Source organism: Argentina silus, assembly GCF_951799395.1.
Source record: "Argentina silus genome assembly, chromosome: 15".
NCBI classification, from domain to species: domain Eukaryota; kingdom Metazoa; phylum Chordata; class Actinopteri; order Argentiniformes; family Argentinidae; genus Argentina; species Argentina silus.
In genome coordinates, this window is record NC_139669.1 from 572,826 (window position 1) to 597,825 (window position 25,000).

The 25,000-nt window shown below is 48.7% G+C and overlaps 1 protein-coding gene across 1 annotated transcript in view; it reads left to right on the top strand.

The window, feature by feature from the left end:
* Positions 1-2,541: 2,541 nt before the first annotated feature.
* abca1b (ATP-binding cassette, sub-family A (ABC1), member 1B) overlaps positions 2,542-25,000 on the top strand; it is a 47,406-nt gene continuing 24,947 nt past the window's right edge. The window contains exons 1-8 of the mRNA XM_083686345.1: positions 2,542-2,667; positions 4,678-4,793; positions 7,140-7,233; positions 10,664-10,805; positions 11,371-11,489; positions 19,078-19,199; positions 20,197-20,406; positions 22,830-22,919. Of these exons, the coding sequence (XP_083542471.1) occupies positions 4,728-4,793; positions 7,140-7,233; positions 10,664-10,805; positions 11,371-11,489; positions 19,078-19,199; positions 20,197-20,406; positions 22,830-22,919 (843 nt within the window). The 5' untranslated portion in view covers positions 2,542-2,667; positions 4,678-4,727. The remainder of the gene's footprint in view (positions 2,668-4,677; positions 4,794-7,139; positions 7,234-10,663; positions 10,806-11,370; positions 11,490-19,077; positions 19,200-20,196; positions 20,407-22,829; positions 22,920-25,000) is intronic.

A 25,000-nucleotide genomic window follows, 5' to 3' on the forward strand; every position in this document is an offset into this window, starting at 1 on the left:
ATTCCAGTAGTGTTGTCACTCCCCCAGAGCTATTCCAGTAGTGTTGTCACTCCCCCAGTAGTGTTGTCACTCCCCCAGAGCCATCCTATGAAGGCGAACCCTCAACAGCTAATGGAATACAAGAACCATCATTTCCACCTCAGGAGCAGTTGGGCCGTTCACAAGAATCAAATCAGCAACCAAGCCATTCCTGGTGCTATGAGGTCACTGACCCTGCATTATGGCAAAGCACTTCCAGTGACATTGTTAAGTCAGTGCTTATTGAAAGAGGAGCAGACCCCTTCCAAAACCGCAGTGAAAAATACCCATCTTCAGCCCGAGATAGAGCGCTTGGTGGAAGACTAGAAGTTTCAACAATGAACTTCTGAAATGTATATTGCCAAATGGGCAGAAGGTTTCTAGACAGTGGCTACTGTACTCACCCTCAACAGGTTGTGTGCACTGTTCTGCATGCAAACTGTTCTCCAGCAAGCTTGGTGGCTTTGGGTCAGCGGTTTAGTGATTGGAAGCACTCTGAAAGAATAGGGGAACATGAAAAGAGTGCAGAACACAGATCATGCATGCTTGCCTTGCACCAGCGGACAAAGGGCAGTGCTATAGATGCAGATCTCATGCAGCAACTTGATGGGGAACGTAAATACTGGAGGGACATTTTGAAAAGAGTTGTAGCAGTGATCAAGTTCTTGGGTGAAAGAGGACTTGCATTTAGGGGAGATGATGAACGGTTTGGGTCAACCCATAACGGTAATTTCCTTGGCATCCTAGAATTGCTATCACAATTTGACCCATTCTCAGCTGAACATATTAAAAAGTTTGGCAGAAAAGGAAGAGGCGCAGTGTCCTATTTGTCATCGACAATATGTGAGGAACTCACTGAGCTAATGGATCAGAAAACTCACCAAACAATAACAGATGAGATTCGGGATGCCAAATATTTTTCAATAATGATTCCACCCCAGACCTGTCACATGTGGACCAATTGACGTTCATATTCCGGTTTGTTACCAGTAGCGGGAATGTGGTGGAACGATTCCAGGGCTTTGAGCCAATTGAAAGCCACACTGGTAAAAGTTTAGCAAACTGTGTGACTTTGATGGTGAAGGGCCTTGGGTTGGACCTCTCAAACTGTAGAGGTCAGTCATATGACAATGCAAGCAACATGTCAGGAAAACACAATGGGCTGCAGGCCCACCTGACACAAAAACACCCTCTGATAGAGTATGTGCCTTACACAGCGCGTTCACTTAACTTAGTTGGTGTTAACACCTTGGATGGCAGTCGCCCAGAGGCTGACCAGTTCTTTAACGTGTTGCAGTCACTTTGCACATTTGGTCTTCATCCACACACAGATGGGGGAAAGTCTTTCGGAAGACAGATGTCAGACTGACATTAAAATCCATGTCCAGTACTCGGTGGAGTGCTCGGGCAACCAAGGCACTGTGGAGAAATTACCCCCACATTAGAGAGGCCTTTGGTGGTGTGTGCAATGATGAAGATGAGAAAAGAGATAGTCGAATTGAGGCCGCTGGACTATGTGCTAAATTGGACACCTTAGAGATGGTGTTCATGGCACATTTCTGGGGCGTCATACTTGACATTGATATCTCTGTAGCAGCACAGCTTTTGTCCTCGTTGAGGGATTCTGTGGCGGGACAGCGAGACCAGTTTGAGGCTTTTGAAATGGCAGCCTTAAATGTGACGAGTGTCTCTCAGTCATATAAGCACGATCTTCAGCGAAAGAGGAAACACAAAACATTTGCAGATGAGAGCTCAGAGCCAGGTGTGACACTTGAGGGGAGGGAGAAGTTCAAAATAGAAACATTTTATGTGGTCATTGATAAACCAGTGGCATGCCTTGAACATTGCTTGGATGCTTACAAGCGTTTGACTAGTCTTTTTGGAGTTCTGTTTATGTCAGATCAGGTGTCTAACAGTGATGTCATAGTGGAAAAGGTAAATGCACTCTCCGCTGCATATCCATCTGACCTGGACATAAACTTTGCCAACGAACTCATCCAATTCAAGTCTTTCATGTCTGACTCTGAGGGTGAGAAGTGCCCAACTAAATTGCTTGAGGCGTTGCATGCACCTAATCTGCAGTCAGTGTTCCCCAAAGTTTTCGTGGCACTTCGGATTTTTCTAATTTTGCCAGTGACAAACTGCCAGGGTGAGCGGACATTTTCCCTTTTAGGCAGAATAAAAAATGAGCTACGGAGTAGCATGTGCCAAACACGCCTCAGCTCATTGTCACTTATGTCAATAGAGTCAGACCTTGTCAGACTGCTAGATTTGGACGGTCTAGTGGGTGATTTTGCGAGGAGGAAGGTAAGGGACCATAACTGGGGTCGTGGAGTGTGTGAGTTGTGTTTTGAGTCTGCACGTGGTCCACTAGGGGGGACACGGAATCACAGATCTCAAGCTGGCGTCTCCGTTGACCGGGAGTAACCCCGGTTCTTAGAGTCTAACGGATGTAGACAAGCTTCTCTCCGTATAAAAGCTTGTCTCGGTCCAGATGCTTCTCCTCCTCCGCCAAGCGTGAGATACAGATCGCACTACCTGGATAACAAGCTCACAGGACACACACCATTCACGGTGGACAAGCTGGTTTTATTGGGAGGAAACTCAATTCATGCTGAGAGAGAACTGATTTCGTGTGTCTGGAAAAAGGTATTTGTATATGTTTTCTTCTGTTATTCATTGTCTCGTTTTAGTTTATTCTGCTGTTTCAATGGAGTCCGTTAATTAGAGAGACAGATGGACAACTCAGATAACGCTATTGTAGCGTCCGTTATCGGATCAATAATGCTTTTTTGTTTAGTTATATAGTTCATATGTGTTAGTTTTGCTTGTTTATCAGTAGTTTTTTGTATGTTTAAAAAAACACGAGGTAGGCCTACTGTTATAGTTTGCAAAAAAAAAGCAAAATAAAATAAACAATATGTTTTTGGTTTCACAATCGCAAGTGCAAAACAAAAGCCTACTGTAGTTGTGTTGTCACTGGAACATCGGTTTGCTGAAAATGTTCGGACTTTATTCCCGACTCCTTCAAGCAGCCGTTAAAACACTGGACCCTACTGTAAGTCACAACAACGGAGAGGACAACAGAACAGCCCGTCAGACAGTTCAGAACAATCACATATTCTCTCCGTGGTCACCAAATTCACTGTTGACAGGGAACACACTTAGCCCAGTAAGCGTATTCAAGAAACAAAGTCAACTCTTAAGTTGTACAGTGGGTTATGCAATTGTTTAGTTACTTTGTTTAATTGTAAAAAGTACTGTTTAGGAACTTCACAAACTTCAAAATAATGTATGCTTTGTAAACATGTAAATCATTTCAAAACGACGTCGTTTTTCAGGCACGTAAAGTTACCGTCGCTTTAAGGTAATCATGTGTACCTGTTTGGAACAACAGACACGGAGAAACAATGAACTGTACTTGGACCGGTATGTTCCCCTGGCCACCGATAGGGGCGCCACATGTGCCTACAGTTGTCTATGCGCCATGCCTTATTCTATAGGGCTTATGGGTCCATAGAAGGATTATACTGGGTAGATAAAGGGAAATGGTTGTCTTGTTTTGTCATGATGCTTCTACGCCCGTTGGGGCACGGCTCTCTTGAAAATGGATAGGCCTGTAATGCCATCATAACGATGCCAGCCCCCAGCCCTGTAGATACATTAGGTGATAAGCAGCCCCTAGAACAGCATGTTATCAGCGTCTCCACTTAAAAACAAACACAAGTCCGACTTGCGTTAGAGCCAAGAGGAAACTGCCGAGATCATCAATATCATACGTATCTGATATGATATAACCCTGACTGTATGATGCATGGAATCACGTTATAATGATTATTTAATGGATGGTTCTAAGCCACTTCTTAGGTGACATTTTTCACAATAGATTATTCTAAATGAATAAGCCATTTTAACGTGTTTAGACTTGTCTTGGTTTACCAGTTGTGATACAGAGGCTATGTTTTCTCCCAAGAATTGAATCAATAAGATTTTCTTTAGTTTCATAGTGATTTTCTTATCTTTCCCCTGCCTATGAAACGTGGCCTCTTCCTGGGCCCAGAATCGCCATGGTTTCTGATCAAAGACTGATCATATGATCAGATCTGTGATGAAAAGTTGATTAAATCACAAACTTGAAAACCTTTTTCTTTTTAAGTGAGGGGGGCGGGGGGGGGGGGGGGGATAACAACTTATGCTAAATGCCCTAAATGTAAATTACCCAATCGTCATGCAGCGTCTAGGATCCATTCACAACACGAATGTGTGGCTGTGTGAGGGTCCGCCACTGATCAATGCCCCTTTCAGAGGCCATTGTGACAGAGACACAGAGCATTCCACACCTAGGGACATCTCCTCCCTGACACGTCCCCTCCACTCATACAGGGTCTATTTAGGAAGTGAGTAGTCTCTCTTACACACACACACACACTCACACAGCGCCTGGTGTTTAGCAGAGGAGTCCCTAAGCGAGGACAACCGTCTGAAAGAGAGAGATAGAGAAAGGAAAGGAGAAAAAGGAGGAGGAGGAGGAGGAGAAGAAGAAGTGATCTTGTCAGCTCCAGATAGACATGCAACCTTTGACCCCATACCTTTGAGCTGCGTGCTGGCTGGGTGGACCCGTCTTTTTACCCCGCGTCACCGCGGTCTGTCTCATTCTAGAGAGCGGGAGCCCGGGGGTCGAGCCTGAGGAACAGAAGTCCGGAGTAGAGATGTCCATCTCAACTCAGCTGGGCTTACTGCTGTGGAAGAACTTCACGTACAGGAGAAGGCAGACGGTAAGGAGAGACTCTTTTTTATTTTAAAATGACTGACTGTGACTGAATTAATGCAATGCCCCTTTAAAGGATGCAAGGCTTGTAAGAGTATAGGACATTGTCTCTGACTTGTAAGAGTATAGAACATTGTCTCTGACTTGGAAGGGTATAGAACATTGTCTCTGACTTGGAAGAGTATAGGACATTGTCTCTGACTTGGAAGAGTATAGGACATTGTCTCTGACTTGGAAGAGTATAGGACATTGTCTCTGACTTGGTTTGTTGAAGAGGAAAGTAATGAGGTAGTGAAAGTGGATGTGTGTCTTTAAAGAGGACGAGCGTTGTCGTTGTCGTTGTCGTTGTCGTTGTCGTTGTTTTGTTATGCTGTAGTGCCTCGTTCTCACACGAGTGTTTTTAAACTGTCATAACTGTTGTTTAGATTTGGTACTATAGTTTTATAACTGTGTTATAACTCCCCTAGTCTCTTAGAACTCATCTCTTCTGGGTTCTTAATCATTCTCTGTTCATCAAGTAATAGTTGTTTAGAAACCCATCGAATCTTCACATTATCAGTTCGTTGGATATTTCTCTCTCTCTCTTCATCTGAGCTTGGTATCATTCTGTTCTATGAGAAATCTGCTACAACTCATCAGGGGAGGCCGCACTGCAATTAGCCCAGCCTCCGATTTCTACCTCCTCCGGCCTCCCCCCGAAGCGTTACTACCAAAGACACCTCCTGGGTCCAAGCTACAAGCTAGCTCCTTTGTTGCTGCAGACTGTAGGCAGCAGCAGCTGTGGAGGACAAAGACCAGGCATGTGTCTGTGTGACACTGATGTCCCCTCCGGTCACTAGCCTGTAGGCCGGGGTCAACTACATCACAATTCAACCAGTTCAAGAACTGAATTGAAAATTAAATTCATGAATTGATGAATCTGCATTGAGAGTGATTTGCATTTTTGAATTTTTGAGTTTCAGTTAATCTTCTGTAAATGGAATAGACCCCTAGCCCGACAGAGAGAGAACCCCTAGCCCGACAGAGAGAGAACCCCTAGCCCGACAGAGAGAGAACCCCTAGCCCGACAGAGAGAACCCCTAGCCCGACAGAGAGAGAACCCCTAGCCCGACAGAGAGAACCCCTAGCCCGACAGAGAGAGAACCCCTAGCCCGACAGAGAGAACCCCTAGCCCGACAGAGAGAACCCCTAGCCCGACAGAGAGAGAACCCCTAGCCCGACAGAGAGAGAACCCCTAGCCCGACAGAGAGAGAACCCCTAGCCCGACAGAGAGAGAACCCCTAGCCCGACAGAGAGAGAACCCCTAGCCCGACAGAGAGAGAACCCCTAGCCCGACAGAGAGAGAACCCCTAGCCCGACAGAGAGAGAACTCTGATGTGTTCTGCACTTTTAGAGCGGCCATTTTCTGACTTCTTCCTCTTTAACTGGAAGAAAAGGGAACATTCTTTTCTGATGGGAAACAGAGACTCACATAATGAACAGTTGAAAAACACCCCCACCCCCCCCCCCGATAATCAGCAGACGGGCTGAAAACACACTCCGTCAATGTCTTGATAATGACCTGTCTGCTACGCTGTCGTCTGGAAATGGTCGCTTTCCTCTCGGAGTTAAAGCATTGTCTCCAGAAGACCCTTACATAGTCACTAACCAACCCTCATATCTCTCTCACTCTTTCTCTCTCAGTCTCTCTCTCTCTCTCTCTCTCTCTCTCTACATATATATATACACACATATATATCACTGTCTCCTGTTTCTAACCGGTTCATTTTACAGCCTCTGAGAACAGATGACATCACTCTTGTTGTTTGCGTGTCATGTTGTGGTTGTTGTTCTGAAGTCAGGGTCGCTTGTATTGATCTTCCTCCGTCCAGGGGAGGCCGGCGGAGGTAGACATCGGAGGCCGGAATCAATGTAATGCATGGAACGGAATGCTACCAACGATACCACACGTGTGTGATACCGTTCCTCATTCTGTTCACTGCATTACAATGAGCCGGGCCTCCGCTGTCTACCTCCCCCAGCCTCCCCAGCCTCTGTCATCCATAATGAATGAGGTCCTAATAATAAAAAAAGCAGAAGAGCCTCTTCCGGCCGGAGTGGAGCATTGATGCATACATATTAAATGAGGCTTTGGAGAATCCGTGCACCAAGCCAGCTTTTAAAAGCTCTAGACTATTAGGAGAGGGTTTATTAGGGGCCTACAGTAAAAGTGTGTGTGTGTGTGTGTGTGTGGGGGGGGGGGGGGGGGGTTAAGGTGTAATGTCGTGACGATTCTCCATAGGCCTGCTCTGCTCATTGAAAATGCTGAGTGCCCGTCTTTGTCTTGTTTGATGTGTTGTTGTTTGTCCTCCAGATCCAACTGCTGGTAGAGATTGTATGGCCGCTGTTCATCTTCTTCATATTGATCTCCGTGAGATTGAACTACCCGCCCTACGAACAACATGAATGTAAGTTCGCTGCATACACACACCCTCATTCACTGTCACTTAGTGTTTACTCACAAACTGTTGACACAAAATGGCAGCCCACCCCCCCCTCCTCCTCCCCATTGTTCCCCAAAATGGCCACTCCAACTTGTCCAGTTTCTGTGGTTACAGTAAGAGTGATGACTGTGGATGTCAGTTGCCCTGCCAGGGAGGTCTGGTGGCATTTAAACCAGGCACATGCATTTTGTTGACCAAAAGAAAATGCTATCTCCTTGCCACACATGTAAACACACGTGTGCCCTTTGTGCATAATTGTTGAAATTCCAACAAGCTAATCGTTTTTTATGGTGTATCCTTATCACCTGGTACGTGCATGGTTTTACGAGAGAAATGCTACAGGTGGAATATTCTGTTCTGCTAATTGGTGTTCTGGAAAAGCTGGAGGATGCTCCTGATAGTGTGATGGTATCTGACGCACCAGCTGTCTCTGTGGTGATGATGTCTGCTGGCTGGGAATATCATCCATGGCTCCTACAGCCTCTGTGTAGCAGGGGAGGCTGGTGGAGGTAGAAGTCGGAGGACGGCCTCATTGTAATGCGCAGAATGGAATGAGGAGTGATATCAAACACAATACTGTTCCTCAGTCCATTCCATGCGTTACAATGAGCCCGTCCTCCGATTTCTACCTCCACCAGCCTCCCCTGGTACGACCTACGTCTGCATGACAGTAGGTCCAGGGCTTTGAGGGCATTTGATATCAGACATGATAAGTATCTCGATAAGTATAACATATAGAGTCCAGGTTGAGCAACCTCATATCACAATCATATACAACCATGTCCTCATAAACACTTCGCAAGGGGAAATGTTAAAATATCACTTCATAATTTGTCTCTGTAAGAACCGCGAGGCATGTCTCCCTTCCCTCTGCAGTGTCATTCGAGTTCCACTGTCATTTCCTGCGCTGGCTCCGGTCGCCTGCGGTCGTATTAGTGTGGTTTTATTGAGGCGTTCTAGTTTACGATGCCTTTATTGGTCTTGTAATCTCATTATCAAGGGTCTGTGTGAAGCTGATGAAGGTCACGGCGGGGGTGGGGGGGGGTAGGTTTAGCTATAGCATGGGTGGGGGGGGGGCAGGGGTAGGTCTAGGTGAGGGTAGGAGAGGGCTGGGTAAGTGGAGGGGGCTGGGGGGGGGGGATTGGGGTAGGTCGGGTCGGGAGGGGAGGGGCCTTACATAACCACTGTGGTGAGCCAACGCAGGCTGTCATCCCAATCAGCCACACGGGAGACTAATTAGATTTAGTTGGCTTGAGTGAGTTTGGTTAGTTTGGTTAACCTTGGTTAGTTTGGTTAGCTTGGGTTAGTTTGGTTAGCTTGGGTTAGTTTGGTTAGTTTGGGCTAGTTTGGTTGGGTTAGCTTGGGTTAGTTTGGTTAGCTTGGGTTAGTTTGGTTAGCTTGGGTTAGTTTGGTTAGCTTGGGTTAGTTTGGTTAGTTTGGGCTAGTTTGGTTGGGTTAGTTTGGTTAGCTTGGGTTAGTTTGGTTGGGTTAGTTTGGTTAGCTTGAGCTGGTTTGGTTGGGTTAGTTTGGTTTGTTTGCTTAGCTTGGGCTAGTTTGGTTGGGTTAGTTTGCTTAGCTTGGCTTCATTTAGTTTGCTTGGGTTAATTAATTGCATGGTGATTATCTTGGGTACATTAAGTTAGCCGGGATTAGCTGCTTCTGAATATGAGACCACCACAGTCATAAAGCTTCAGCCTCTAATTATGACCGTTACCACGGTAACGACCGCATCCTGAGAGACCGCTCTCCCGTGTTCGCACCAGAATGACGTTAAGAATGTTCTCAATTCTATGAATCAGGGTGCCGATGTCTTCCGGCCATAAAGCAGAAGCTCTCGGGCGGGTAAACGGTTCTCAGTTCCTCCTGGGCTCCGGCCCCAACGGCAGCGCCTGCAGAGGGAAGGAGAGGGAATAGTTCAGGAGTGAATCACCAGCATGTGAGCCTGGGCATGTTGCAACTGCTCCCAGACCAGATAGGACAGACGAGGCCTCGCTGCTGGGGACAGACGCAGCTCAACCATGAGAGAAGGAGGGATGAGAGAAAGATGAAAGAAACAGGACTGGAGGATAAGACTGTTAAACACCCACAAAGATGTAAATCATTTTAGCTCGGAGCTCGGGGATTGAAAAGCGTCTACGGGGGTTGTCTAGCTTCGGCCATCTAGAGTTCAGCCGCAATTCCTCCCAAAAGCTGAACAAGATGAAATTCGATGAGTGATCCTAGTTCACCTGGTTGGCCCATTCAACTCTCTATGTAATCATGTCATAAATCTGTGGCTGCATCATGAGCTGTTAAATCAGCTAGCTCTGAAATCCAAGATGGCCACCTCTATTCTGCGTCGTCTTCAGGAGGGTTATCTTATCTGTGTTGTGCTCAGTAATGGGACAGTTGGCAGTCTTAAAGGTTTGCTGATAACAGACCTACTTTTTTTGACTCATCACACAAACAACTGCAAACCTCTCACGGAGGAGTAGAGACGACATCACAGGAGGCCAAAGGTTGTACACTGCAGTTAGGCAATCACACACACACACACACTCTCACACACTCACACACACACACACACACACTTACTCACTCTCCCTCAATCACATATACACACACACACACACACACACACACACACACACACACACACACTCTCGCTCACTCACTCTCACACACACACACATACACTCACACTCTCACACTCTCACACTCTCACACACTCACACACTCACACACAGTGATAAGGCTGTGAGGGTTACAGTATGGGACAGTTACTACAGGGCCCCATGATAAGACAGTCAGACACAGAAGGCCTATCTGCACCCTGTCCTCTGCTGGACCTGGGTTTAGACAAGAACCTTCAACAGGGCTTTGGAGTTGTTGGTGTGTTGGACATTGGTTCAAAGCCTACTGTTAGCTGATCCTAGCCTGGGATGAAGGAGAGGTTCATGCACCTCAACATCTGATGAGACTTAGAGTTAGATCATGTGTATTACTCACATTCTTGCTGTAACATTAAAGTTGTTTGGAGTGTTGCCATGTGTATGTACTGTACCTCAAATCTGTGTAGGAAACATTGATTGCATTGAAGTTGAGTCTCTCTCCATCTCTTTCGCTTTCCGTCTCCCTCCCTCTCTCTCTCTCCCTCTCTCTCTCTCCATCTCTTTCCCTCTCCCTCTCTCTTGGAATCTCTGTCCCTCTCTCTCTCTCTCTCTCTCTCCATCTCCATCTCCCTCTGAATCTCTCTCCCTCTCCCTCCCACTCCCCCCCCTCTCTCTCCATCTCCCTCTGAATGTCTTTCCCTCTCCCCCCCCACCTCTCTCCCTCTCCCTCCCACTCCCCCCCCTCTCTCTCCATCTCTCTCTCTCCATCTCTGACATCACTAACCCCCCCCCTCCTCCCCCAGGTCATTTCCCTAACAAGGCCATGCCCTCAGCGGGGACCCTCCCCTGGGTGCAGGGCATCATCTGCAACGCCAACAACCCCTGCTTCAGGAACCCCACGCCCGGGGAGTCGCCCGGGGTGGTGGGCAACTTCAATGATTCTATGTGAGTCCCACACACCACACACACACACACACATCACACACACACACACACACACACACACCACACCACACACACACACACACACACACACACAGACCACACCACACACACACACATACACACACCCCTCTCCTCCCCCCCACCACACACACACACACACACACCACACCACACACACACACACACACACACACAGACCACACCACACACACACACATACACACACCCCTCGCCTCCCCCCACAACACAAATACTATTTTAGATACAAGAGTTTATCTTTAAAACGTATTGTTTGAGACAGCAGCCCTGATTAGCATTGTGTTCAGGTTGATTGCGTCTTGTCTGGTAAATAGCCCACATCCCCCAGACCCCAAACACGAAGACAACAGTTTTGGTGAACTGATTTAGCTGTGATTGTGAAGAGTTTCCCCCTGTTTATGAGAAGAATGACATACCAATGTTTTTTTTTTTTATTTATTCGGTAATAACATCCCTAGACCAAAGTGTGTGTGTGTGTGTGTGTATGTGTATTAACCTGGCCCTGTGTGTGTGTGTGTCCTGGCAGAATCTCTCGTCTGTTCTCTGATGCTAAGAAGATCCTGCTGTACAGCCAGAACGACCGTAACCTGGACGGCTTCAAGGACCTGATCCAGGCGCTGCAGACCCTGCAGGCCACCACCAAAGGTAGGACACCACGGGGTCATAGGTCAAAGCTCAAAGGTCCTTTCAACCACCACATAGACTGCATTGCACACAATCCGGTGGCCTATTCAGTTGGTTGTAATGTTTACAGATAGATATGGACATTATAGATTGGAGACAACTCTCAGTCGTGCTCTATTGAGAATTCGGGCAGTTCTATGCGGTGTATTTCTACGTCTGCCTGTCCTGTCAGCTCTGCGGCTCATTGAACAGGCCCGGGGTGGAACGCCCACACCGGAGCTGGAGAGAGAGGAGCTTTAGTGGAATTCCGTCTATGCTGTACCAACTCGCAGCGAGAGTTCTACCTGTTGAAACCTGCCTACTGGGTCACACACACACACACACACACACACACACACACACACACACACACACATATACACACACACACATATACACACACATACTGTATATATATATACACACACACACCCATACACACATACACATACACACACAATCACACACACATACACACTTACCCTTACACACACACTCAAACGCACACACCTACTGTGCCGGTAAATGACTGAACAGATCTATACCGCTCTGGTTTCACTCTCCACCTTCAATCCTTAATCACATTCCGTTATTAACCCGTGGGCATGCGGGGGAGGAGAGGTGGCGTGATGTGAGAGAGGTGGTGGGCAGAGGTGGGGGGGTGAAGGGGGTAAAAGCCTCACCCTTCTCCTCGCCCCTCTCCACCCCTCTCCTCACCCCAGCCGGCTGGCAGGTCCTGGCAGGCCATCGGGTTCGCAGAAGCCTGGGAAACACAGAGCGGATCTGGCTACAAGACCAGGCACAGAGTTTACCTGACTCCCCTCGCACGGAGGTTTACCTGCCTCCCCGGGCACGGAGGTTTACCTGCCTCCCCGGGCACGGAGGTTTACCTGCCTCCCCGGGCACAGAGTTTACCTGCCTCCCCGGGCACAGAGTTTACCTGCCTCCCCGGGCACGGAGGTTTACCTGCCTCCCCGGGCACGGAGGTTTACCTGCCTCCCCGGGCACGGAGTTTACCTGCCTCCCCGGGCACGGAGGTTTACCTGCCTCCCCGGGCACAGAGTTTACCTGCCTCCCCGGGCACGGAGGTTTACCTGCCTCCCCGGGCACGGAGGTTTACCTGCCTCCCCGGGCACGGAGGTTTACCTGACTCTCCGGGCACGGAGGTTTACCTGCCTCCCCGGGCACGGAGGTTTACCTGCCTCCCTGGGCACGAAGGTTTACCTGACTCCCCGGGCACGGAGGTTTACCTGCCTCCCCGGGCACGGAGGTTTACCTGCCTCCCCGGGCACGGAGGTTTACCTGCCTCCCCGGGCACGGAGGTTTACCTGCCTCCCCGGGCACGGAGGTTTACCTGACTCCCCGGGCACGGAGGTTTACCTGACTCTCCGGGCACGGAGGTTTACCTGCCTCCCCGGGCACGGAGGTTTACCTGCCTCCCTGGGCACGAAGGTTTACCTGACTCCCCGGGCACGGAGGTTTACCTGCCTCCCCCTCACTGGAGGCTTGGTGAATCCGGTTAGGTTTCGGTTAAACACATTAGGGCCTGTCTGGGTAAAAGGATCTGTCGTTGTGTCAGCGTTAGGTAATGGAGTCTGTAAATGGATGGATGCCTTTCAGAGCAAATACAGGACCGGATGATGAGTGGTCCACAGGGGAGCCTGGTGGAGGTAGACATCGGAGGTCGGGCTCATTGTAATGTACGGAACGGAATGAGTTATGGTGTGAGAAGTGTATATACAGTATATGCACTGTCCTCTCATCCTCTCCCTGCTAGCCCTGGCTAGTCCTGCGGCGACATTGTGAAATGTTGACGTTACTTTAGGCCAAGTGGAAGAAGTCAATATAGTTCAAGCCGGCGTGTGCATTTCAGACATGACTCAAATCAATCCAGCGGTTGGTTCTATCGCTAAGCTATGTAGAAGTATAAACCAAGATGATGCAACATCCTCAAGCTGTTGAAGGTTGATGTGTTATATACACTCACCGAGCACTTTATTAGAACACTACTAATACTGGGTAGGGCCTCCCTTTATTAAAACACTATTCTAATACTGGGTAGGGCCTCCCTTTATTAGAACACTACTAATACTGGGTAGGGCCTCCCTTTATTAAAACACTACTAATACTGGGTAATACTCCCTTTATTAAAACACTATTCTAATACTGGGTAGGACCTCCCTTTATAAGGAACACTACTAATACTGGGTAGGGCCTCCCTTTATTAAAACACTGTACTAATACTGGGTAATACTCCCTTTATTAGGAACACTATACTAATACTCCCTTTGCCCTCAAAACAGCCTCAATTCTTCGTGGCATTGATTCCACAAGATGTTAGAAACATTCCTTTGAGATTCTGGTCCATGGTGACATGATTGCATCACGCAATTCCTGCCGATTTTTCAGGTGCACTTTCAAGCTGTGAATCTCCCGTTCTACCACATCCCAAAGGTGTTCTATTGGATTCAGATCCGGTGACTGGGAAGGCCACTGAAGAACACTGAACTCATTGTCATGTTCATGAAACCAGTTTGAGACAACTTTTGCTTTGTGACATGGTGCATTATCATGCCGGAAGTGTGCCAAGAAAACATTCCCCACACCATTCCACCACCTCCACCATGAGAAGATGTACAGGTGTTCCTAATAAAGTGTCCAGTGAGTGTACGTCTACCTGTGAGTTCACAGTGCACTGACAATGTGCCAAGGTAGCACTTTTACACATTACCCTCCTGATAACAACACTCCTGTTGATTAAGGCTCGATGATATCAGTTTTATCAGCTCTGGGATCTAGCACCGTGTCCTTATATAAGCAGGACAACGTGGTTTTGACCAGGTGAACGTGACCATGGGAACGTGACCAGGGGAACGTGACCAGGGGAACGTGGGTTTGACCAGGGAAACGTGACCAGGGGAACGTGGGTTTGACCAGGGAAACGTGACCAGGGGAATGTGACCAGGAGAACGTGGGTTTTACCAGGGGAACGTGGGTTTGACCAGGGGAACGTGACCAGGAGAATGTGGGTTTGACCAGGAGAACGTGGGTTTGACCTGGGGAACGTGGGTTTGACCTGGGGAACGTGGGTTTGACCAGGGGAACGTGGGTTTGACCAGGGGAACGTGGGTTTGACCAGGGGAACGTGGGTTTGACCTGGGGAACGTGACCAGTGGAACGTGGGTTTGACCTGTGGAACGTGGGTTTGACCTGGGGAACGACCATTGGGGAATGTGGGTAAACCTGTACACCTACATTTGATGTAGTCATTAAGCAGATGCTCTTATCCAGACTGACTTACCATAAGTGCATTAATCTGAAAAAAGGGAAATAATATCACAATCATTCTCTACTCGCTCTACTCTACTCATTGCCAGTAAGACTCTGTAGAAGGTTCTAGGAGCAGGCAGAGCGCTGTCTTCCTGACCTGCTTGGGACCAGAGGAGTGTGGTTTTGAACAGAGGAAATACAAGACATTAATATTTTAGATCTGAGGGGGGCAGAGAAGCATTTATAAGCTTTAAAATAATAACTGTAATGTCAGCAGCGGGTGTTTGCACGGCCTCAGATGAGGAGTTTGAAAGGTTTGCCTAAGTATTGTTTCCTCTTCCTCACACTGAGATCAAGCAGCTTTGATACTGCCGGCCTGGGGTGGTGTCACCGGGTTTGATACCGCCGGCCTGGGGTGGTGTCACCGGGTTTGATACCGCCGGCCTGGGGTGGTGTCACCGGGTTTGATACCGCCGGCCTGGGGTGGTGTCACCGGGTTTGTGGACACGCTCTGACCGCCTCCCCCAGTGCCGGGGCCAACCCTAATGGCCTCTCCTCTGGGACAAAAGACACCCAACTATTCTGGTTCCAAATTAATTGCTGCTTTTTTCGTAGAATGTCTTTTGTGTGCTTGTTTCGCAATGTGCTTTCTGTGGACAACGTGGACCTCTATCCTTATCTAAATTGATTGAATTAAATCATTGATTAGTATTGATAAGTGATTGTTGATGGGGCCGGTGAGTGAGAGGGGATTATGTAGAGGCAGATAATCTGGTCTATATATGGTCTCTGTCACCCCAACTCACTGATTCAGGGGCTTCCATAAATGTCAAAGTCTGCCATCGGCTAGCTAATCTCAGCAGGAGTTAGCATCCAGGCTAGGCCCCTAATGTAATTCACACGTTTAAATCACCAACTGCCAAAGTGTTCCGGAACACTCACCACCTAGAGTGCCAAGTGTTCTGTGTGGTGTTTACCTAGCAACAACACTCTGATTGGCTACAGAATGAAATGTATGCATTTCTGGTGGAATAAAGTCACCCTTGGCACTCAATTTGGGCGACTTTATTCACCTTCGACGCTGAATGAGTTAATAGCCATCTAGCAGCTTGATATGGAATGATATTTAGATGGATTAATCTTCCAAAGGACCATAATCTGGACCCAGAGTGATCAACCTAATAGTAAGGCGGCCCGGTACAGTACAGCTAGTTCTTTCACCCTGTGGCTAGCTGGCAGGACTTGGCTGGGTCTGACGGGCCTCTCTAGGCTTGGCTGGGTCTGACGGGCCTCTCTAGTCTTGGCTCAGAGGACAAAGCTGGAATTCACAGGAGCCTGTTAATGTCTCGGCAGTACAATAGAGCCAGGGATTTGTCAGACTAGATTTGCTGGGAGGTGTCAAGTTCTGGGGGGGTTGGGGTGGGGCGGGGGCTAATGAACTGTAAGCAGAAGACCAACATTGATGCAATTGACCTGTGGCTAATGCAGAGGTATGTTGTGGGTCAACGGGGGGCGAGCTTGGCCTTGGTTTACCTCATTTGGACAGTTATGTCTCCTGGCTTTGTGAAGTTCAGTGTGGTGAAAAAATTAAAAAATTAATGCTGAGGAGTGTGTGGGGGGTGGGGGGGAGGGGGATTGATGTTGGGGGAAGTGGGGGCCAGTAAAAAAGTGATGAATTTGCTCTGTCACTAATTCTAAAGCGTTGTTGTGGGTCATTGGGTAGAATGTGTCGCTAATTGACCTGAATAGTCTGAGGGCTATTGAAAGGCTCTCTGTGTCCCCACACCCTCTCTGACCGCCCGCCCCCCCTTCACCTCCGCTTTCCTTCAAAAAGGGGAGGGGGGTCCTGTTCCAGGAATCTGCCACCTCCTGGCCTTTTGTCCCCCCCCCCCCTCCCTCTCTCTCATCCTCCCCTCCAGCCCCCCACTGCCATCAGAACAAGCGACCGGACCCCATTTCCAGCTTTTGTTCTTTCAAAAGCAGCAGCACAGTATTGAGACATAAGGAGGGGGGGGGGGTAGTCTGTAGCTAACAGCAGACAGTCTGTGTATATGATCCTATGGGCTGTTATTCAGTGTGAAGGAAGTGTGTGTGTGTGTGTGTGTGTGTGTGTGTGTGTGTGTGTGTGTGTGTGTGTGTTCTAGCTAGTCGGTCGTTGTGCTGAAGGTGTGAAGGAGGTGTGTGGGTGTGGGTGTGTATGTGTGTGTACCTGGGCTGAAGGTGTGAAGTGTGTCATGTGGCTGTCTGAATGTGTCGGTTCACACAGTCACCTGGTGTCACTCAGGCCACGCCCCTGTCTGTGAGCCGCGTGCTTTGAAGTGGCCTGGAGGGCCTGGAGTTTATCCTGATGAGGCGACTTGACGAGGAAAAACTCAGGGCCCCTAGTGAGTCCTGGTCTGGTCACATGGTCTGCTGTGTTAATGCTGGTAGGTGGGGAAGAGGGACAGAGCTTCTAGGAACAGGAAGTGGGCCAGGGCTGTTATTGTTTTGTCTCTAGGTTTACTCTAAGTCAGAGTCTGTTGGTCGATGAACAGAACAGGATACTGTGTGTGTGTGTGTGTGTGTGTGTGCGCGTGCGGTGTGTGTGTGTGTGTGTGTGTTGTATGAACAGGATACAGTCAGTTGTACAATGAAATGCTCATTTGCCAGCTTCCTCTCAACAGTGAACATATCAGGAGGCAGCAATAAAAATACAATAATAACACAAAAACAAGGCAATAAGTGTTAGATAAAGTAATAATAATAGCAACTGTGTGTGTGTGGGGTGTGTGTGTGTGTGTGTGTGTGTGTGTGTGTGTGTGTGTATTCTAGGAGAGAGCGAGTGTGTGTGTGTGTGTGTGTGTGTGGTTGATGTGCAGAGTCAGTGCTCTCTCTCTTGTGAGGTGGGCAGCTAGGGTTGTCTTAGAGACGGTCTCTGTTCTATGTAACCATGGGTACAGTTGGCTGTATTTAACCTTGCATCTTGGAGGTGCTCCTCTTTGGCCCCGAGCTGCTTTTCATGACGTGGATCAGACATACCCACCTGGTCTCTCTCTCTGGACTTCACCTGGCTGGGAGGGGAAAGACTTTAATCGTGTGTGTGTGTGTGTGTGTGTGTGTGTGTGTAGTAGTTGGTCTTCATGCTTCAGCTTTGCTATTTCTCAACACCTGTTTTAGCTAGGGGTGCGGTAGGGACAGAGGGGTGTGTGTGTGTGTGTGTGTGTGTCTGTGTGTGTGTGTGTGTGTGTGTGTGTGTGTCTGTGTGTGTGTGTGTGTGTGTGTGTGTGTGTCTGTGCGTGTGTGTGTGTGTGTGTGTGTTTGTGTGTGTGTGTGTGTGTGTGTGTGTGCGTGCATGCATGCCTGTCTGCCTGCAGGCATGTGTGCGTGAGCATGTTATGAGAAGGTCATATTTGCAGCCAGGTATTTCCTCCGGTGTGGTTTCAGTTATGTGGCTGACATTTCCCGCAGACACGCGGACAGCCTTCCCATCCCGTGTGAGCACAGCCTTCCCATCCCGTGTGAGCACAGCCTTTCCCCGAAACTCGGAATGTTTTCCGAGTCACGCAGGACGAATGTGTCTGGGATACATAGGGAAGTGGCTGTGACGAGTGTGGAGCCTACGAATCCCAAATTCCGCCAAGCCCTCTCCTGCTGCCACGCCCGCTTGTTAAAACATGGGTTTGATTTAAACTTTGAAAAAGACAAAAGAAAGCTTATCCCAATAATCCGTCAGTCCTGCACCGAGGCGTTTGTAAGGCCTGCCACCGGAGAGAACACACAGGGCAGAGGGAACCTGTGAACACACGCACGGCCCAGCAATAACACAAAGACATGTCTGAATGAAAGATGAAAGCTGATACAGGACCGAGACTTAGAACGTTCTCCCTGAAAGTTCACAGCAGAATCCCAACACCGAGTCTCTGAGTTGTAGGATCATTTCAACCCTGCGTGTCGGAGCGTTCAGTGGCGTAGAACACTAAGGCGCATACCATATCATCACAAGGTACCTGGTTCGATTCCGGCCATCGACATATCCTGCATGTCATCCCTCCTCTCTCTCACCCATCCTTCCTGTCACTGTCTCTGTCCCAATAAAGCAGAAAGGCCCTAAAAACATATTAAAAAACAAACAAACCTGCATGTCAGGGGAGGCTGGTGGAGGTAGGAATCAGAGGACAGGCTTATTGTCATGCATGACAATGAGCCCGTCCTCCGAATTCCACCTCCACCAGCCTCCCCTGATGTACAGTACACAGCCAGTCATCTCAGGTGAATACGTGAGCGCTGGTTTGAACACATTTGTTGTGTTTCTCTTCTGCAGGGTTCAAACTGAGGGACTTTCTCCATGACAACGAGACGTTGTCAACATTTCTCCAGCAGAACGCTTCCTTCTCGCCTCACGCCGTCCGGGAGATCGTAGAGGCGGACGTGAACTTGGAAAAGGTAAGGAGAAGAAAGCTGCTTTCCAAAGCACTAGCATACAAGCATCTTCTAGGGCCAGGAGTCTTCCTATAGCAGAAAAAAAAAAACAGGCCCGGATTATAGGGCCCAGGCGTTTTACGGGTCAGGTCACATGGTCAGGATAAACCTCCATATGACTGGTCAGTTTGCTATAAAGTCATTTAAATAAACTTCACTCCTAGAAAATGTCCATTATCTTCCACTTACAGTGTATCTCCACATCAATGGAGGCTGGTGGAGGTAGAAATCGGAGGATGGACCTCATTATAACAAGAGGAATAATTCCTTATTCCGTTCCATGAGTTACAAACGAGCCCGTCCTCCAATTTCTACCTCCGCCAGCCTCTACTGCTTCACATTCTCACAACATTAGTCCCTGCCTGTTCCTCATCCTATCTTGTCTGGGGTCGAGGTCAGCTAGGGGTCAAGGCCGTCCCAGCAGTGTCAACAGGCTCTCCGTAATCTGCAGCAATCACACATTAACTCCACCTCCCAACCACCTGATGCAGCGTCACATGTCCAACCCCCAGCCCTCCGCCAGGTACGGTAGAGGTTCAGGTGGAGGTAGATATAGAGGTGATGGAGGTCAAAGGTTAGGCGTGTTGCTAGAGATAACAAACATGTATGTGCTAATGACTGTGATGCTCTGGTCACATGGTCAAGGCCTGTCTGCGGCTCCTCCCCACTCTCTCTCTCTTCTCCTTTTTACTTCCCTCTCTCCCTTGCTCACCTTCCCCCTCCACCTCTCACCCTCTTCCATATCCTCTCCTCTCCTCTCCTCTCTTCTCTTCTCTTCCCTATCCTCTCCTCTCCTCTCTTCTCTTCTCTTCTCTTCTCTTCTCTTCTCTTCTCTCCTCTTCTCTTCCCTTCTCTCTTTTCTATCCTCTCCTCTTCTCTATCCTCTTGTCTTCTCTATCCTCTATCCTCTCTTTTCTATCCTCTTCTCTTCTCTAACCCTCTATCCTCTCCTCCCCACCAGGTGTTGATCAAAGGTTTCGGGGTCCACCTGCGGGACCTGTGTTCCAGCCGCAGTAACGTCAGTGGGACGTCCCTGGAGGACTTTGTGACCATCTCAGACAGCCGTGTGACCGGCCTGGTGCAGGACCTCATCTGCCGCTCCCCCCGGTCCTGGCTCAACCAGGCCGAGAGACTCTTCCTCCACAACCTGGACTTCCTCAAACCCATCCGGGTAAGACCTAGCCTATCAGAGCCTCTCCTATCCCCCAGACCAGCCTATCACAGCCTCTCCTAACCTCAGAGCCTCTCCTGTCCTGCAGCCCCCAGAGCCATAAACAACAAGAGGTCCTCCATTCCTCTAGAGAGGGGAATAGAGGAGAGGGGGGGGGGGGATAGAGGAGGAGAGAAGGAGAGGGGAATAGAGGAGAGGGGGGGGGTAGAGGAAGAGAGGAGGAGAGAAGGAGAGGGGAATAGAGGAGAGGGGGGGGGATAGAGGAAGAGAGGAGGAGAGAAGGAGAGGGGAATAGAGGAGAGGGGGGGGGATAGAGGAAGAGAGGAGGAGAGAAGGAGAGGGGGATAGAGAGACAAAAGGAGGGAGAAGAGGCCCCAATGACTGTCCCAGATTTGATCGTCCAGTTTCCTCAGACAAGAGGGGGAATTGTTTAGAGAGAGAGAGGGGCTTGAATGAGGCTGTCGCTGGGGAGAGATGGCCTCACGGGGGGTGGGGGGGGTTGATAAGGGGGTTTGGCTTTTGGTCAGTTGTTATCATTAACGGACCGGCTGTAACGCTCTCTCTCTACCAGCGACGCGCTCCAAGCCATCACACACACACACACACACACACACACACACACACACACACACACACACACACACACACCCTTTCGAGGAGAAAGGACAGAAAAGGAACAGGAGAAGAACGAGAGAGGGGGGGAAAGGGAGGGAAAGGCAGGGAGAGGGAGGGAGAGGCAGCGTGGGCGAAGGAGAGCATGTTGTTGCTTGTCCCTGTATTGTGGTGTCGTCAGATGGAGTTAGCGCAGTTTGTAGCCCGAGGCTACGTGTGAAAGCTAACTTCCATCAAAGCGACGGTCGCACCTCAATACCAACCTAGTAGGTGTATCGATAAAGGTCAGAAATGCGTCAGAAATGCGTCAGAAATCACGTTTCATTGAAGGTATTAAATCTAGAAAGGTCAATTGTTTTGTACATGTTGCTACCAGTTTATCTGTCTGTCACGCCGCTGACCTTGTAATACGCGTATTATATACTCTGAGCACTTTATTAGAAACACTATACTAATACTGGGTAATACTCCCTTTATTACACCTTTATTACAACACTATACTAATACTGGGTAATACTCCCTTTATTACAACACTATACTAATACTGGGTAGGGCCTCCCTTTATTAGAACACTATACTAATACTGGGTAATACTCCCTTTATTACAACACTATACTAATACTGGGTAATACTCCCTTTATTACGACTTTTGCTTTGTGACATGGTGCATTATCATGCTGAAAGCAGCCATTAGAAGATGGGTAAATTGTGGCCATGACGGGATGCACATGGTCAGCAACAATACTCAAATAGGCTGTGGCATTCAAGTGATGATTGATTGGTAATTAACATTCCCCACACCATTCCACCACCTCCACCATGAGAAGGTGTACAGGTGTTCCTCCACCATGAGAAGGTGTACAGGTGTTCCTCCACCTCCACTATGAGAAGGTGTACAGGTGTTCCACCACCTCCACCATGAGAAAGTGTACAGGTGTTCCTCCACCATGAGAAGGTGTGCAGGTGTTCCACCACCTCCACCATGAGAAGGTGTACAGGTGTTCCTCCACCTCCACTATGAGAAGGTGTACAGGTGTTCCACCACCTCCACCATGAGAAAGTGTACAGGTGTTCCTCCACCATGAGAAGGTGTGCAGGTGTTCCACCACCTCCACCATGAGAAGGTGTGCAGGTGTTCCTAATAAAGTGCTCAGTGAGTATAAGTTACAGCACGTTATAAATCCCAGTAATTATGTATCACAAAGGGTCACTTTGATCAGGGATGTCTTGTGAAACATTTACAGCTTTATGACAACTCAAGGGGCCTGGACACCAGCCAGTGTATTTACAATGATTATCACTGCCCATAAAAGTGTTTTGCATCACTGTGTCAATCAAATATGATTCTTAATGCTAATATTGGTTAGTGTCCAGGCCACGGTGACACTGTGGTGTGTGTTAGTGGGGTCAGAGGTCTTATGAACAGTAAACACACAAACAAACAAACAATGTTCTTCCTGTTTCCTGTGCCGTTGAGGAACAAGACGTGGTCACTGGAGTCTGCTTGCCCTCGAGACACACACACACACACACGCACACACACACGCACGCGCACGCACGCAAGCACAAACACGCGCACGCACACATACGCACACACACGCACAGACACACAGATGCGCGCACACACACACACACACAGACACACACAGACACACGCGCAGACAGACACATGCACGCACACACACGCACACACATGCACGCACATACACATGGTTAGAAAGCCGTGGTGGGTGTGAGGAAGGTTTGTTAACCTCTGACCTCTCCTCCTTTCTTCCTCTGTTCTCTCCATCTCTCTCTCTCTCCTCTAACAGAGGGATGTGAAGGCGGACCCCGAGGCCGTGCAGCAGGTAGCCAAGGCCACGGATAATCTACTGGAGAGTCTGGGCTCGCTGGCTGTAGAGGTACACACACACACACACACACGCACACACACACACACACACACAGATGATCCACTGGAGAACCTAATGATAGCCTTTGTCCAGCTAACGGTATGATATTATTGATGTTGTTAAAGAACAGAAGCATTCTAATGACAGTAACACATGAACACATTCCCTGATTAACCTGCTGTTCATGATCTGCTCCTGGTGCATTCCCTGATTAACCTGCTGTTCATGATCTGCTCCTGGTGCATTCCCTGGCTGGCTGTCTGCAGGCATTGATATTGATGGTTATTAAGAACCGCCTCCAATCTAGAACCGCCTCTGATCTAGAACCGCCTCTGATCTAGAACTGCCTCTGATCTAGAACTGCCTCTAATCTAGAACTGCCTAATCTAGAAGAATGGATTTGCTGTGTCAGAACAAGTCCCCCCCTGACTCCTCCCGTGACCTACTTTTCCTTACTGTAACTATTCCTCTTTCATCTAGCTGTCTTTGAAGTTTCACTACATACAGGATCCCACAGCCCCAGAGGCTGCATGGAGTACAGGACATGCACGCGCACGCACACACACACACACACACACACACACACACACACACACACAGACACACTCACACACAGACACACACAGACACACACACACACACACACACAGACACACTCACACACACACACACACACACACACTCACACACAGACACACACACACACACACACACACACACACACACACACACACACACAGCCTATTTGTTTGTCATGTGACCCAGACTGTTTGAACAGCTCATACACAAGTAGAAAGTTGGGCAACAGTTGTGCTGTGTGTGTGTGTGTGTGTGTGTGTGTGTGTGTGTGTGTGTGTGTGTGTGTGTGTGTGTGAGAGGCTGTAACTACAGTTAGATGGCGAGATCACCTGTCCTGTGTGTCTCCATGGAGACCCGCCTTTGTGCCCCTGCTTTAGTGTGATGGGTATTCCAGCTTCTCACATCTCCATGACAACAAACAACTCTAGTTGGAATTCCGTGTCCTAAAAGAAAAGTCGTCAATTCAGAGTTCAGAAGAAAAAGTTTCAGAAGAAGTTTCTATAACTGCTATTACTGATACATCTGAATATTATCATGTGTCAGTCCGGTTCTGTTGTGTTCTGGCTCGTGTTTCAGCTGAGGCCTTGCTTGCCTGACATCATAGCGACCGGGCCACTGGGTCCCCTGGCAGGGGCCCGTCTCTGTGAACCCAGAGAGACACAGTCCCTCAAGAGCAGGGGAGGCTGGTGGAGGTAGAAGTCGGAGGACGGGGCTCATTGTAAGGCATGGAACGGAATGAGGAATGGCATCAAACGCGAATGGTCTCCAAATCAATTCCGTTCCATGCATTACAATGAGCCCTGTCCTCCGATTTCTACCTCCGCAAGCCTCCCCTGCTTGGGAGATAGATGACCGGCCACAGCTGAACAAAGCCAAGAGAGGATTCTAAACAAGCCGGTCAGCATTTACTGGAAAGTGGCCCCCAGCTGGTAGATTAGCACCATGAGCTGAACGTATGCATCTAGAACAACAAACACAAGAGTTCCTGATTGGCTTGACAGAGTTCTCTCCCCTGGCAGGTCATGACCCTAAAACAACAAATACAAAGCTTTCTGATTGGCTACAGAACAAATACAAAGCTTTCTGGTTGGCTACAGAACAAATAGAATGATTTCTGATTGATTACTGCCTGGCTCTGGAACAACAACAGCTCACAGATTAGCCTAGCTGTGGAAGGGTAACAGATCACCCTAGCTGTGTAGTAGAATGAACCAAAGTGTTGTGTGTTGGATGTGACTGTCCAACTGTCACATCATCCAGGGTTCTAGAACCATCTGAAGTCATACGTTGGTGGTACTTCCTTCCCCTAGTTGCCTGGCCGATAGTTACCCTGATGCTTTATGAAAACAATACCTCCCCTCGCAAATTAGCTAGCTAGCACTCCCTGTGCAAAAACACCTTGTTTGTTTTACTTTGTTTTTACTGTGTCCTGGTTTAGCACTTAGTACCCTGGGGTTATGTAGTCGTAGGAGCCCGCCCCCACCCTCCCCTGTCCCTTACCACCCCCTCGC